At 44.5% G+C, this 15,035-nt stretch overlaps 1 protein-coding gene across 2 annotated transcripts in view; it reads right to left on the bottom strand.

The window, feature by feature from the left end:
* The window catches only part of RYK (receptor like tyrosine kinase), a 90,535-nt gene extending 79,448 nt beyond the window's left edge, over positions 1-11,087 (bottom strand). The window contains exon 1 of one of the 2 annotated variants that reach the window (XM_008009075.3): positions 10,568-11,087. In XM_008009075.3, the coding sequence (XP_008007266.3) occupies positions 10,568-10,802 (235 nt within the window). In that variant the 5' untranslated portion in view covers positions 10,803-11,087. The remainder of the gene's footprint in view (positions 1-10,567) is intronic. The other variant, XM_008009076.3, reaches the window with a different exon arrangement.
* Between the last annotated feature and the right edge of the window lie 3,948 nt (positions 11,088-15,035).

Here is a 15,035-nt window from a genome sequence, read left to right as displayed (position 1 = left end):
TGATATTTATAAATTCTTAATTTCTTAATAACATGCAATAATGGTTAGATTTTTTAAGTTTCTTTCATATATACATATCGGAATATTTTTTATGAAATTATGTCTGGATTTGCTTCAAAATAATCTAAGAAGAGGATAGGGAGAGTAAGGGCAAACGAGTGGAGTAGGGGGTAAGGTGGTAGAGATGAAACAGAATTGGCTATGAGTGGAGAATTGCTAAAGCTGGATGACGGGTATATAGAAGTTCATTATATTATTATGCCTTATTTTGATTTTTTGAAATTTTCCATAATAAATACATTTTTAAAGTACCTTATTTAAAATAAAAGGGAGGGAGTATTTATAAACACAAATGCCCCATTCACAGGGGATTTTTTAAAAGTGCAAACTACTCTCTATGATACTGTGGAGGATATAGGACACTATGCATTTGTCAACACCTACATAACTTTACAACAAAGTAAATCTTAATATATGCAAATTTTTAAAAAATTCATGTAAGAGGTCAGATCTTAGGATGTAAAACAGAATATGACATATACCAGCTTTTGTGACACTCAGGTACACCCATTAAGCTTTTCATCAGGAGTCCATCAAAGGCCCCAAAAGTCTAAGAGGTCCTAGCACAGTACATAAAATTTGGTATGTGTGGACATTCACGCCTTTTTCTAGGGAAAGGGCCTGAGGCTTTCACAAAAAAAGGTTGAGAACCACTGACATTTCTCCTTGCCTGCAGCTTCTTGGCTGAAAAGTAACCTTGCTACTGCTCTTAATCTAACGACAATATCTCATTCATTTTATGGTTTCCTCGGAAGGGCATTACTACACAGCTATTGCCATAAGCAAATAATAAATACCACCAGTGAATTTTACAATTCTGAAAATTGTGACAAGCCCACACATACGCGTACAAAAAAGGTGGAGGCCTGGTATGGTGGCTCACGCCTGTAATCTCAGCACTTTGGGAAGCCGAGACGGGGTTGGAAGGGAGGGAATCACTTGAAGTCAGGAGTTCGAGACCAGCCTGGCCAACATGGTGAAATGCCATCTCTACCAAAAAAAAAAAAAAAAAAAAAAGGTACAAAAATTAGCCAGGCATGGTGGTGCACACCTGTAGTCCGAAGCTACTCAGGAGCCTCAGGCACGACAATCGCTTGAACCTGGGAGGCAGAGACTGCAGTGAGCTAAGGTCGCATCACTATACTACAGCCTGAGAGACAGAGCAAGACTCCCTCTCAAAAAAGAAAGGAAGAAAGCTGACAAACTGTGTATTTAAGTTCCCTTTACAGTATGATCTTTTTATACTATCATATTTCATTTAATCTAAAGTACATCATTATTTTTTGCGCCACTAAGAAAGAAAAAAGCTATCAACTGCCTGATGACTCACCACCGATTATAACATGGTTCTGATGTCAGAGATGTTCAAATGTGGAAAAACTGTACATCCTGTAATCAATTAAACATGGCATTTAAAATGTTAATTTACCTGAGCCCCATCTCAGTCAATTCAACAAATTGCTCAGGGTAGGTCAAGGAATCTGTATTTTTTTTGGTAAAGCTTCTCAGATGATTTTGGTTAAAGACTAAGTAAACTGTTAATCTTCAAAGGCAGCACAGTAGAGAAAGCATGCACTTTGCAGTCACATAGCCCCACACATCTCTGTGACCTACAGTAAATTCTGTAATTGCCCACAACCTCAGCGTCTCAGCCTTATCTGCTTAAAAAATAAACAAACAAAAAACAGTCAATGCCACCGACTTCCTATGGTTGATAAAAGAGAACACATGTAAAGTACCTGGCATACAGCAAGATACGCTCTTCCTCCTCCTCCCTAAATTACAGGTGATCCCTAACTAGAGACTTGTGTGCTGTCTATTCCAGCTTAAAATTTATATAAGAATGAGAATGAGGCCGGGCAAGGTGGCTCACGCCTGTAATCCCAGCACTTTGAAAGGAGGCCAAGGTAGGTGCATCACCTGAGGTCAGGAGTTCGAGATTGGACTGGCCAATATGGTAAAACCCCGTCTCTACCAAAAATACAAAAGTTAGTTGGGAGTGGTGGTGGGCGCCTGTAATCCCACTACTCGGGAGGCTGAGGCAGGAGAATTGCTTGAACCCGGAAGGCAAAGGTTGCAGTGAGCCAAGATCATGCCATTACACTCCAGCCTGGGTGACAAGAGCAAAACTCCGTCTCAAAAAAAATAAAAGAATGAGACCTATGAAATCCACTCAGCACTATCACTGCTGAACACACAAGAAGAATCATTCAACAACTGTTTATTATGTAACTGAGCAATACACATTTATTTTGGCACATTTTAAGAGGTCCTGCACACATGAATGCTGTTTAATAAAATTTTTATTAGAAAATATTGTACTTGATTTACATCAACAATGCACAAAAATGTATACTTTTAAGTGTGATATAATTTTAGAATAGCTAATGGTTCTGTTTCATGTACAAGTTTTTGTTTTGCTTTAGGATGTGTAGCTGGCAAGATTCTTCAGAACACTGGCATAACTGCATCAAAACACCAAAAGTAATGCTATGGAACTTCTCAACTCAGGTGCCTGAATAAACATTCACATGTTTGATTTGTCCCAAAAGTGATCCTTAAAATCCAAACAGCATTTTAGGCAGCACCTTCGGAACTGACCAGTCAACTCAGGATGTGACTCACAGGGGACAGGTTTAGCTGTAATTGGTTAGAGTTCTCTCGCATGTGTAGCATAAGGAGAAAAAACAACAACCCTCAAACCCACAATTGCACAATGTCTCTGCCTGTCTCCCAATGAAGAACACATGGATTCAAATAAATACCAACTCCACCAAAATGCCTACGGTTAAGGGTTTGCTGCAGAGTGCTAACCTCCCAACAACCCACCCAGCAGCTGGGCCCTCTGGCGGCTTATGCCAGACTCACCTGCAGGGGACGCCTTCAACCCTCCCCCCTTCCCCCACACCAAGCATGGGCTCTGGGACTTAGGAAAGACGGGTGCTGGGAGGAGAGAAATACATGGTTCATCTCCTTTTTCTTTCCCTTGACCAACCACTTCTCCCAAAAGGAAAGGGTCCTTTGGTTCAGTTGCCCAAATCTGAAACCCTAGATTCCTCTGTGACTCCTCCCCTTTCTTTAGCCCTAAAGTCTCTTCTGCTAAGTCTTCTCCAAACTCACCAAATTCCTCACAAATCCATCCCACCCCTTCAACTGCCTTAGTTGACCCCTCTTATCATCACAAGGTTGGCTCCATCCCATTTTCCAGATCCAGCATTTCATTCTCCAAAGCCATCCTTTTCACTGGGGCCAAAGTTATCTTCCCTATAACCCAGACCTGACTGCGCACTCTCCTAGTCTGCATTCTTAAGCAGCTCACTGAAGAATTCACCTATAAGAGTTCAAATTCCTACTCTAACCTCAGCCTACCTTCCAGCTTTATCCTGTGACGCTCCATGGCTTTGCTAATTTTTTCACCTCAGCCACATTAGATTTTTCCTACCCCACAATTTCACACAGCTCTATGCCTTTGTTCACACTACTTTCTCTGCCTGGTATGAACTGCTCTTTCATGCCTATCAAATTCATCCTTCAAGATGAGGCTCAAATGTCTTTTTTTTTCCTGGGACAACTTTCCTAAACTCTCTAAGCCTGTCTCTCCTCCACCCTTTCCACAGTCAAAAGTAAGTACTCCTATAACAACTTATGTCAATCAGCAACTTATCTCTGTTGCAGTCATAAATGCAAGTCTCCCCTACAAAATTCCGAGATCTTCAGGGAAAGGAATGTAATAATTTTGAATTGTCATTTTCTACCACAATATATGGTACTTGGTTTAGCTTCAAAAAAAATTTTCTGGACTGATTTGGGACACAGTGATCCCAACTAGTATTGACTTGATTTTAAATAAAATGTGAACACGCTTAACTTTTTCAGAAGGTATTTATTTTAAAAGGAGAAGCAAGTTATCCAAAGTGAATTTCTAACTGGTAGAAATGGGGTCTCTTCCCAAAAGTCCTCCCCTGACCCCATCACCACCACCACTGTTGCCATAACCAGTTTATATCATTCCCCTCACCCACCAGCATGTTCTTCCCAAGCTTCTGGCACTGCCCAGCCATACGCCACCTTCACAGGCTCTGGAATTCCACAGAGCTCAGTACTATGAAAATTATCAATTAGAGAACATAGGAGGATGCGAGGATAATTAGCATAATAATAAAGACCACAAACAACCACCTGCAGGCTTGCAGATTCTCCTTGAGTTTTTGGTTAATTGCACTCCTCCAGAGCTGATAAAGAAGCAGTATGAATTCAGGTCTCAGGCAGGACTGACTCAAGACCTGGCCTTCTACTCACTGTCCAAAAGGCCCTGAATCAGGGTCCTCATCAGTACAATGCAGAAATAAATGCCTACATTGCAGCCTGTTAAGAGAAGTAAATGCAAGCCCAGGAACACAGGAAGGCCAACCAGAGTTGAAAAGCTCCCAAAGCTTTTGGGGTTTCAGAACAGATACACTTCCATCAGGACTGCGTGCCCTACTACTACCAAAAAGCCAGGCTAGTTATTAATACATACCTACTCTAAGATTATTGTTTTCTCATTTCTCTGTTGAAAATTTCTACATTGAATCCTAACCCCTAAGGCGATGGTATTAGCAGGCTGGGCCCTTTGGGAGGTGATTAGCTCATAGGAGCAGTCCTCACGAATGGGATTAGAGCCCTTATAAAAAGACCCAGGGGAGCTCCACCACGTGAGAACACAGGGAGAAGGCTGTATCCATAAACCAGGAACAGGGCTCTAGCAGATATCAAATCTACCAGAGCCTTGATCCTGGACTTCCCAGCTCCAAACCTATGAGAAATAAATCTCTGTTGTTTACAATCCACCCAATTTATGGTACATTGTTACAGTAGCCAGAACAGACTAACACTCTATCTGTAAAATGGAAATGACAGTACGTAACACAGGGATGACTTCTATGCCCCACGCAGACAAAAGACAGCACTTTTAAAAGTGTCAACTACTACTACAACCACCACTACTAACTACTCTTAACACTGTTCATACAAAAAGACACACATCATCTTCAATAGTTAAGCCCAAACCCTAACTGCCATTTACACATTGTGAAACGACCATAATCCCTTACCTCCAAAATTCCTCTCAAATGATAGTTTTAAAAAAAAAAAGAAATCACAAAGACATCAAACCACAAAGACAAACAGAAAAGGAAAGACAACATACTTTTTTAAACAAATTTTTTACGAGATGGCAAAAGTAGTTGAAGGAATGGTCACTGCCCCTCAGGGCCTCTAAGAGGCTCAGGTCTTGAGGCACCAAGGAGATGCCAAAGGCTGATCTGAGGCTCAGCCTAGACAAGGCAGGAGCCACTGAAAGAGGTGTTCAAAGTTTTTGGACCCCCAATTCCAGCAGGAGACCCAAAGTTTTTTCTGAAGAAACTGAAGCACAATGACAGGAAAAGTGTACCCAGAAGTCAAAGGCTACAGCCTCCATCCCTCCCTCAGCCAGGTAACCCAAACGCTGGCAGCTGGCATATCACCAAGCATACCAGAGGCACGAGATGATGGTTTCTTCGTTGCGAACACTGGCCCCAAACGAGATGTAAAGGTGTCGATATTCAGGGCAGACTCCCAATGAAAAGTCCACCTGACCTCACAAGTCACTAGACCACCAATACACACATGTTCTCTCCTTTGCAATCAACTCCTCAGGATCTTTCTCTTCCTTATAGACAGTCAAGGATCACTAGATATTTATGATTTAAACAAAGAAAAGATTCCTGAAATGAACAGCCACACTGGAGGAAACAGAAGAAATATTAAAAATATATTAAACACAAAGAAAAAAAAATACGTCAGAGGTAAGTGCAGGTAATACATCCATAAAATAAGATGCAATGAAATGGAAACAGAAAACGATTCTAAAATTTAAAAACATGATCATTAAAATTAAGAACCATTCCCCCCCCCGCCCACTCTTTCCAGTACAAAGAAATACGCAAGAGGTGAGATTAGTTAAGAAAATTTGAAGATCACTTGTAGGGGGTTCAATAACCAAACCAACAGACATCTCAGAAACAAACACACACACATACACACACAGAGAGAGAGAGAGAAAAAATAAAGGGTGGGAATTATTTAAAAAAAAAAAAAAAAAGGCATTTCTGAAAACTAAAAGATAGGAGTCCCTAGATTGAAACGACCCACTAAGGTAATACAAGAAAGAAAAGGAAGAAAGGAAGGAAAGAACCAACCAACCAACCACACGAAAACTTATAAAACTTCAGAATGCCAGAGAAAAAGAACCTGAGCTTCAAAAAAGCAAGAGTAAAAAAGAGGAATCAGAATGGCTTTGGACTTTTCATCAAAAACCCTTAAGACAGAAAACTGTGAATATGCCATCAAAATTATGAAAAAATGTGTTTTCTACCTAATATTTTAAATTCAGCCAAACCATGTATAAAGTATGAGGATAGGATAGACATATTCAAACATTCAAGGCCTCAAGTAATTTATCTCCCATCATTCCTTCTTAAGAAGCTACTGAGGATACATACGTAGTAGTAAAATGAAGCAAAGCAAGAAAAAGGAAGACAGGAGATCCAAGACACAGAGGTTCCCAGACAGGAAAGAAGTAACAGGAAGTCCCAGAAAAAATAATCCTACTATCTAGATTGGAGCAAGAGAATGGAATGCTCCAGACCAAGAAGTCTCTAAGAGGAAACCAAGTAGAACTGACAGATGATTGAATGTGCTACCTGGAAAAAAAAAAAAAAAAATCGAAAGGCATTTAACATACTTCTTGGAGTAGTTGAGGGAACACAGCCAAAGATAAATAGATAACGAATCAAAATGCAATTATTTGCTCTGGGAAAAGCAAAAATGTATAGGAAAAAACATAACCATAAGTCCCTATTTAGCAATACAAGTGTACACAATAATGTAAATACTATTTTTACAAAAAAGTTATGTAACTACATTGGAGGATTTAAGAGAGAAATGATAAAGAGCTCAGTTATGATACTAGAAAGTCAAAGACTTATTCTACATTGATTTAGAATTACAAAAGCAAAAAAAGAGAAAGAAAAAATAAACAGATGTAGTTGAGGTAGTAGCTACCCCTGGAAAGTAGAGCCTGGGGGATAAAAAGGACAAAAGCAAGAGCCTGCTGTGTTTGTCAAAAGCCTTTTAAGCTGGATTCAGTGGCTCACACCTGTAATCCCAGCACTTTGGGAGGCTGAGGTGGCTGATCACCTGAGGTTGGGAGTTCCAGACCAGACTGACCAACATGGAGAAATCCCGTCTCTACTAAAAATACAAAATTAGCTGGGCGTGGTGATGTGTGCCTGTAATCCCAACTACTGGGGAGGCTGAGGCAGGAGAATGGCTTGAACCTGGGAGGTAGAGGTTGTGGTGAGCTGAGATCACACCATTGCACTCCAGCCTGGGCAACAAGAGCGAAACTCTGTCTCAGAAAAAAAAAAAAAAAAAGCCTTTTAGTGCTACTGGGTTTTCTTAAAACTATATGCATATATTAATTGGATTAAAACAACTTATTCTCATATCAATGGTAATTAGTTCAAGTTATAAAGTTGTCACCGTCAACTTCATTTCTAAGTTTCTTAGTTGGAACTCTAAACTGTCTTAAAAATGTTGTAAAATAATGGTTCATTTCCCATGCCAGCATTCAGAAGGCACAAAATCTATAGTGATTCTAAAATACAGTGCAAAGTTACTATTCCAAGAAGCCTTAAGTATCATAACAGCTTCTGTGAAAGACTGTATTCTGAGAACTCGGAGTGCCTTGTATACATCTCAGTCCTACCCACTTGGCTCTTCCCTACCTGGAGGAGCCAAGGAGTTATTTTAAAGGTAGAATGTATGAGGGATGGAAAGAACAAACGATGTGAATCTGGCAGGATGAAGTGACTAGAGATCCTCTGTAACAGGTCAACCCTATTTGCACTAGAGAAAATACTACTAGAAGTCTCTCTTGCCCCCCAGGGTAGACAAGGGAGTTAATCGAAACAATGCTTCCTACCCTCCCAGCAACAGTATTTCTAGGCATAAATTGGATGCTCATCAATCAGGAGCTTCCTCTGCTGCAAATATTACTAAGAAAATTAGTTCCAGGCCAAATAAGGTAACAAATACATAACTCAAGCGCTAATTAGCAATGATTTATTTTCCACCATGCCATAATCAAACTTCTATACACAGTATCTTCATTTCATTCAATAAAACTTTGCTGCCTATGTCAACACTGTTTCGTTTTTTAAAAAAATATGACTAGGCCAGGTGCAGTGGCTCACACCTGTAATCCAGCACTTTGGGAGGCTGAGATGGGCAGATCACGAGGTCAGGAGTTCGAGACCAGCCTGACCAACATGGCGAAACGCTGTCTCTACTGAAAATACAAAAAACAGCCGGGAGTGGTGGCACGCGCCTCTAATCCCAGCCACTTGGGAGGCTGAGGCAGGAGAATCGCTTGAACTCGGGAAGCAGAGGTTGCAGTGAGCCCAGATCGCGCCACAGCACTCCAGCCTGGGCGACAAGAACGAGACTCCGTCTTAAAAAAAAAAAAATTATGAACTGTGTGACCTTGAGCAAGTTACTTAAAAACCCCACTTTCCTCACCTCTACAATGGAAATAATGCCACCTTCACTGGCCCACGAGAAAATTGGAAGAAATTATGTGTATAAAGCATGTAGGGGCAGGTATATGTCAAGAATTCAATGTCAATCCCTGGTTGTCCTCTGTCGGCTACCTTCACCTCTGACTTTGTTTACCCATGTAAACAAACTCACAAGCTATATAAGTGCTTTTAACTAAAAAGCCTTTACAAAACCATGCATAATACGTTAATTTTTTTTTTCTTTTTTTCTTTTTTTTTTTGTGAGACGGGGAGTGTCGCTCTGTCGCCCAGGCTGGAGTGCAGTGTCGCGATCTTGGCTCACTGCAAGCTCCGCCTCCCGGGTTCAAGCCATTCTCCTGCCTCAGCCTCCGGAGTAGCTGGGACTACAGGCGCCCGACAACACGCCCGGCTAATTTTTTTTTTTTTTTTTGGTATTTTTAGTAGAGACGGGGTCTCACCGTGTTAGCCAGGATGGTCTCGATCTCCTGACCTCGTGATCCCCCCACCTCGGCCTCCCAAAGTGCTGGGATTACAGGCGTGAGCCACCGCGCCCGGACAATACGTTAATATTTCTAAAACTAATGTGATATGAGTCGTGTTGTATTATTTTTCCTAAGTCTTAGTCTTGTGTTCCAAGTACTACCCCAATTAGCAGTTTTAATTCGGCTAAACTACATTCAGCTAATTCAGCTAGACTAAGAAGGATTAAGAATGGCACGACTTTATAAAAACACAGCATTCTTCTTTGGTTAAAAACTGCAAATCCGTACATGTAATGTCTGAAGAGTCTGCTATAAGTAATTCCATTTCTACACTGAGTCAATCTCAACACACCTCAACAAAGTCTTATTACTTAAAAAAATAAAATAATACTGACAAAAGATGCAACAGAGAATAATTTTTTCCCCTCAAACACTCAGAAGCACCACCTTGAGATGAAATAAAGATACTGCCATAATAACAAAAGAATGCAAATGTCTAGGTACCAAGGACTTTCTTTTTGGGGGGTTGTTCTTGTCAGATCTTCCTCTAAGGGGTCATTTCCAGAATCCACAAAGTCCTAACATAAGACCTCAGCAATTTTTCAAATTAATTCCCCAAACAACAAAGCTAAGCAAGTAAATGGAACCACAAACCGACCCAAGATTAAGTTCTTGCTTCCCTTCAAGGTATTCAAAGTAGGAGAGTGGCCCAGAAGTACAGAATCAGTCTATACTCCCAACACACCCAATGCAAAAACCAAAAAGGTATTGAAACTAAAAAGGTCTGCTACCTGGCGATTCATTCACTAAAAATATGCTTAGAATCTAAGCATATGATCCAAATCTACGTCCCAAGATCTGGAGGCTGCCACGAACATTTGGTGCCCTTATAACCTCCCCCTTTCTCTCTCTTTCTCTTTTTTTTTTTTTTTTTTTTTTTTTTTTTGTAAAAGGGTAAGCACAGACCGTGGCCTCTACTGGGGCATCAAAACCACAGCAAAGGGTTTGCAAGTTCAGTCTAAAACGTAAATTTCGAGGTATTCAAAATCGAGGACCCTAGAGTGACACGCATAGAAAGGGTCAAAAAAACTTCGTGTAGCAAGGAAGAAAAGTTTTAAGGGCGCTTGACTCTTCTAGGGAAAAGGGCTAAGGAGGCAGTAAGGAGGATGGGATGGGGTGAATGTGGGTCTATCGCGGCGGGGCAGCGAGGGCGGCACGAAGGCTGACCCGGAGCGGGGGACCGGGCAGGGACCACACCTCCCAGCCAGCACGGCAGGCAGAGACCCGGCCGCGAGGCAAATCCGGGCGCGGGGGGCGGGGAGGGCACTCGCCCGCGGTCCACGGAGCGCAGACTGAGCCGCCGGCGGCCGGAAGCTGCCCCCGCCGGCGCGACCTGCCCGCCCCGGCCTCGGCGGCCCCACTCACCGATCAGCCGGCGCACCTCGTCCTCGCTCAGGTAGAGACTCACACTGGGCCCCGCGGCAGCCGACTGCAGCTCCGGGGGCCGTGGGGCGGGGGCGGCGGCGGCGCCAGGCGCGGGCAGTAGCGGCAACAGCGCCAGCAGAAGCAGCAGCGGCGGCGGCGGCGGCGGGGCCCTCAGGCCGCGGGCCCCCGGGAGGCTACTCCGGCCCGGCCGCCCCAGCCGCGCCGCCCCGCGCATGGCCGCCGCCGCCGCCGAAGAGGAGCGTCGGCCGCCCGCCGCACCGCCGCCCACCCCCGGCCCCGAGCCGCTCACAGCCCCGAGCCGGGGGCGGCTGCCCAGCTCATCGCGCCGCTGGCCCGTGGCAGCCAGCAGTGGCTTCAGACCTCCAGAGCGCGCCGCCGCCGCCGCCGCCTCCTCTGCGGCATCGTCCGGAGTAGGGGGCTGCCCGCGGAGACGCGCCCGTGCGCGCCGCCGCCTCCCCGGGAGCGCGCACGCACCGTTCTCTCTGTGCGGGCCGAGCTGGGCAGCGCGCTGGGGTTTTAAAGTGCCTCGGCGGGCGAAGGGCTCGGGTCACCCTCTCCGCAAGAGCCGGTCCCGCCCCATGCGGTCACCGCGTCTCATTTTTGCTTGTCTATTGTCTAACCCTCCTTTCCCGACCGAGGGGCCAGGCTAGAGCCACCGGCCGCGCCTGCAGCTCAGTGGGCGCCCCAGATCCCCGGAAACGCCTGGATGCGGTCGTTCTGGTTGCGAAAGAGCAGCATGCTTTCCTGTTTAGTGGGAAAACTCAAATTATATAGAAACCATCCTTTATCTTGGTGATCAACTTTATCATTTCCGTATCTATTATTAGAATTTATACTACGTACATTTGTTTTCCAGAAAGATCTTAGCACGCTTTAGTAACCCTATTTTTACATGTTACAAAATTTTATTTATTTTCATATTTTCATTTATTTATTTTGAGAAGTCGTCTTGCTTTTCAGTCGCCCAAGGTGGAGTGCACTGGCACAATCTCGACTCACTGCAACCTCTGTCTCCTAGGTTCAAGTGATTCTCCTGCCACAGCCTCCCAAGTAGCTGGGATTACAGGCGCCCGCAACCATGCCGACTAATTTTTTGTATTTTTAGTAGAGACGGGGTTTCACCATGTTGGCTGGGCTGGTCTCGAACTCCTGACGTCAGGTGATCCACCGACCTCAGCCTTCCAAAGTGCTGGGATTACTGGCGTGAGCCACTGCGCCCGGCCAAATTGTTATTTTTTAATAATCGTTCTGCATCACTATAATCCACCTGCCTTTGGGGTTGTTAATCTGTGGTCCACACCAGGCTTCGACAGCCTTCCAATAATAAGAAATTGTGTGCAGAAGTGTATGTCTCTCCGTGTGTATTTGTGTCCACGTCCATGTTTCTGTGTGTTGTATGTGTGCTCATTGAGTGCACACAGAGAGGTGGTATGTCATCATTTGTTCTAGGGAGTCCTTGTCCCCTCATAGAGGTTAAGAACTGCAGATAGACCTCGTGTACTTAAAGGCAGTGGAGTCGGCCAGTGCATGGACTTCCGGGCCTCCTGATGTATTTTTGTGAGCCGCCCACCATCCGGGTCAAACTTGCACCAGTGCCCCCTCTCTTGGTGAGGCTCCAAGGGCCCCTGCCCTGTCCGGGGACACTTCGTCCCTGCGGACAGGCCCCTGTCCTGACCCCAGGGCTCTCGCGGAGCCCGTGCCTCGGGGAGCAGCTGCTCTCACGCTAGGCTTGGCTTCAGCACGCAGTTGCAGTTGCTCGATTGCAGTGAGGCCCTGGGAAGCGGCTATTTTTATCCTCAGGGAAGGGTAGGAAAAAGAGAGGCGGATAAGGAGGGAAGTGCTGGAACTTGATTTTCTTCCTCCCTATCAAGATACACGGATTCCATTTAGACCTAAATTTGTCAAGCTTCAGCTCCTCAGCACAAAATCTTACACCCTTCATCCTACCGAAGGAAGCTGAGAAGAGGGAGAGGGAAGGAAAAGTTCTCCATCAGAGAAGGCTAAAAGCCACAAAAAACAGCAAAAAAGCAAAAACACTTCTGTTGGGACAGCCACTGCTACCAGGGTTCTGCCAGGAAGGGCTTGAGGCTCGAAACATGTGTGAACAGGAATCTCAATTTAGATGGGAAGCATTTTGTTTTTAAAGGATGGCATATTCTTTGCACTTTTAAAAAGGCTCTCAGTCCGCAAAGAAAGAAACTCCTATCTTCTCGAGGTTCTTTAATTACTAGGTCTTGTCAGTGACTTCTTGAGGCGGCCTGTGATTAAACAGTCAGGCCTGGCTGGGTTCTGGTACTCATTAATCTTGTACCAGGGAAAATTAAACTCTCCAAGCCTTGGTTCTCTCATTCATAAAAATCCCAGGATAATGCCCGACTTCCAGGGCATTTACAGGATTTAATTGGAGAGAGATACAAGTAAAACACCTAGGCAGACACTGGATAGGTATCACACCTGTTGCTATTGTTATTACAAGGAATCCTTTCCCTTTAATGACTACTTCCTGTGAAAGTTTCATCACCAGTTACCTCCAAACAGTTCAAACCTGGGATCCTCATGAACCTCATTCAATAGCACCATGCATGGCTCAGAGCCTGAGCTCGATAAAGACTGGTGCCAGGCATCACACTAGGTACTGGGGACACAGGAGTGAGCAATGTGCTTCCTTGAGAACTTTGATAAACAAATGTTTTCATCAATGCTACAAAGACAAGTTCTCAAAGTGTGGCCCCCAGACCAATAGTATCATCATCACCTGGGAACTTGTAGAAATGTAAATTCCTTGGACACCCCCCATACTAACAGGTAGCAGCTCCAGGGCTAGGGCCCAGCAATCTGTTTCCCAAGCCTCCTGATGCTGCTGGTCACTCCATTAGTATCTCAGCACTCCTGTCTCTCTTTTGGTCGGCTGCAGTTGCCCACTTTCTCCCTTATGCGCTCAGTCTGTTTCCAACACAGCAGACAGAGGCATCCTGTTAAATGTCAACCTGATCATGTACTCTCTGGCTTTCAGACCACCAGTGGTTCCCCAACTCACCTAGAATGAAAGGCAAAGTCTTTCCAAGATGTCAAGGTAGTTCTCACTCTCCACCTTTCTCCCTTCCCTCTGACCTTGTCTTCTTCTGCTCACCGCCTACTCCCTTAGCTCCTGCCATACCACAAAGGCTTCCTTTCTGTTCTTCCAACAAACCAGACACAATCCTACCTCAGGGCCTTTGCACTGCTGTTCCCTGTCTCTGGAATGCTCTTCTGTCTGACACCCACATGGCTTCATCTCTTACCTCCTTCAAATCTATACTCAGATGTTAACTTCTGAATAAGATTGCAAACTTCCCCACACTTTAATTAAACCCTCGGAGAAGGAATTGATTCCCAGTCTCTCTCTTGCTGTCTCTGCATGACACTTGGTCTCACACAAAGGTCTTCCCACAATCCCCAACCCATCCTGAAGAGGAAGTTTCCTCTCCCTCCCCTAACAAGGTGTGGGTGGCAACTTTTGAAATGTCCCAAAAAGCCTCAGCATGAAAATGAGAGACCCTGACCACCGCCTCCTGAGGTTTGCCTTGGGGAAATGAAAGCCACAGTCATCAACACAATCCACACACTGGCCCTCCGCTCTTGGTTTTGTTTGTCACAGTGGTTGACCTCATTCTCCTCCTCCAGGAGACATAGTTCAGCCTGGCCAGGAAATACCATCAGCAGGACTTGTACTTTAAAAAGCCAGTCTTGGGCTTGAGATGCCAAGGGGTAGATGGGTAGGTGGGAGCGTGGGGTCACGGCTACACAGAGGTGACGGGTGTTCCATGTTTGACATCTGGTGTGGGCTGAGAATACCTGGTGCCCACAAGGACAGACAACTCAGCAACGTGGACCTGACCTGACCACTCAGCTGGGCGGGGGCAGGTGGTTGGAGAAGGGGTAGCTCCAAGTCCTGAAATCAGCCTCTTCTTTTGCCAGGAGCAGTTGGGAATGTGGCTCTCGCTGTAAACCTAATATATTAAACCATTTGCATTGTAAAAGAGTCAAGCAGCACAGAAGTACGTGAAGTAAAATAGAAATATGTCCCTCCACATACACCCTCATCTCTCTTACCCACTGCCCAGTTTGGTGTATGTTCTGAGAACCCTTTCTCTAGGCAGTTACTTACCCATATATGTGTTTAAACACACAATTGTATGTGTGTGCTCTTTTTCAGTCTTATAGAAATGGAATCATACAAAAAGTTGTTGTCTACGGGATTTGCTTTTTTGACTGATCTAAGTAAGTTGAGATCTCGAGGACGTTCTCGTGACAGGGCATATGGAGGCACCCCTATGGTGTTCTTTTGGTTGGGATAACTGATGGATTTCACCAGTTCTGGTAATACACATCAAATCCTTGCACATACATCTTTGTGCACATGTATAAATATTTAGAAGAATAGATTCTCTGAAATGGAATCTTTAAG

The sequence above is a fragment of the Chlorocebus sabaeus genome, chromosome 15, assembly GCF_047675955.1.
Source record: "Chlorocebus sabaeus isolate Y175 chromosome 15, mChlSab1.0.hap1, whole genome shotgun sequence".
Classification (NCBI taxonomy): Eukaryota; Metazoa; Chordata; class Mammalia; order Primates; family Cercopithecidae; genus Chlorocebus; species Chlorocebus sabaeus.
This window is presented reverse-complemented; position numbering and strand designations above follow the sequence as displayed.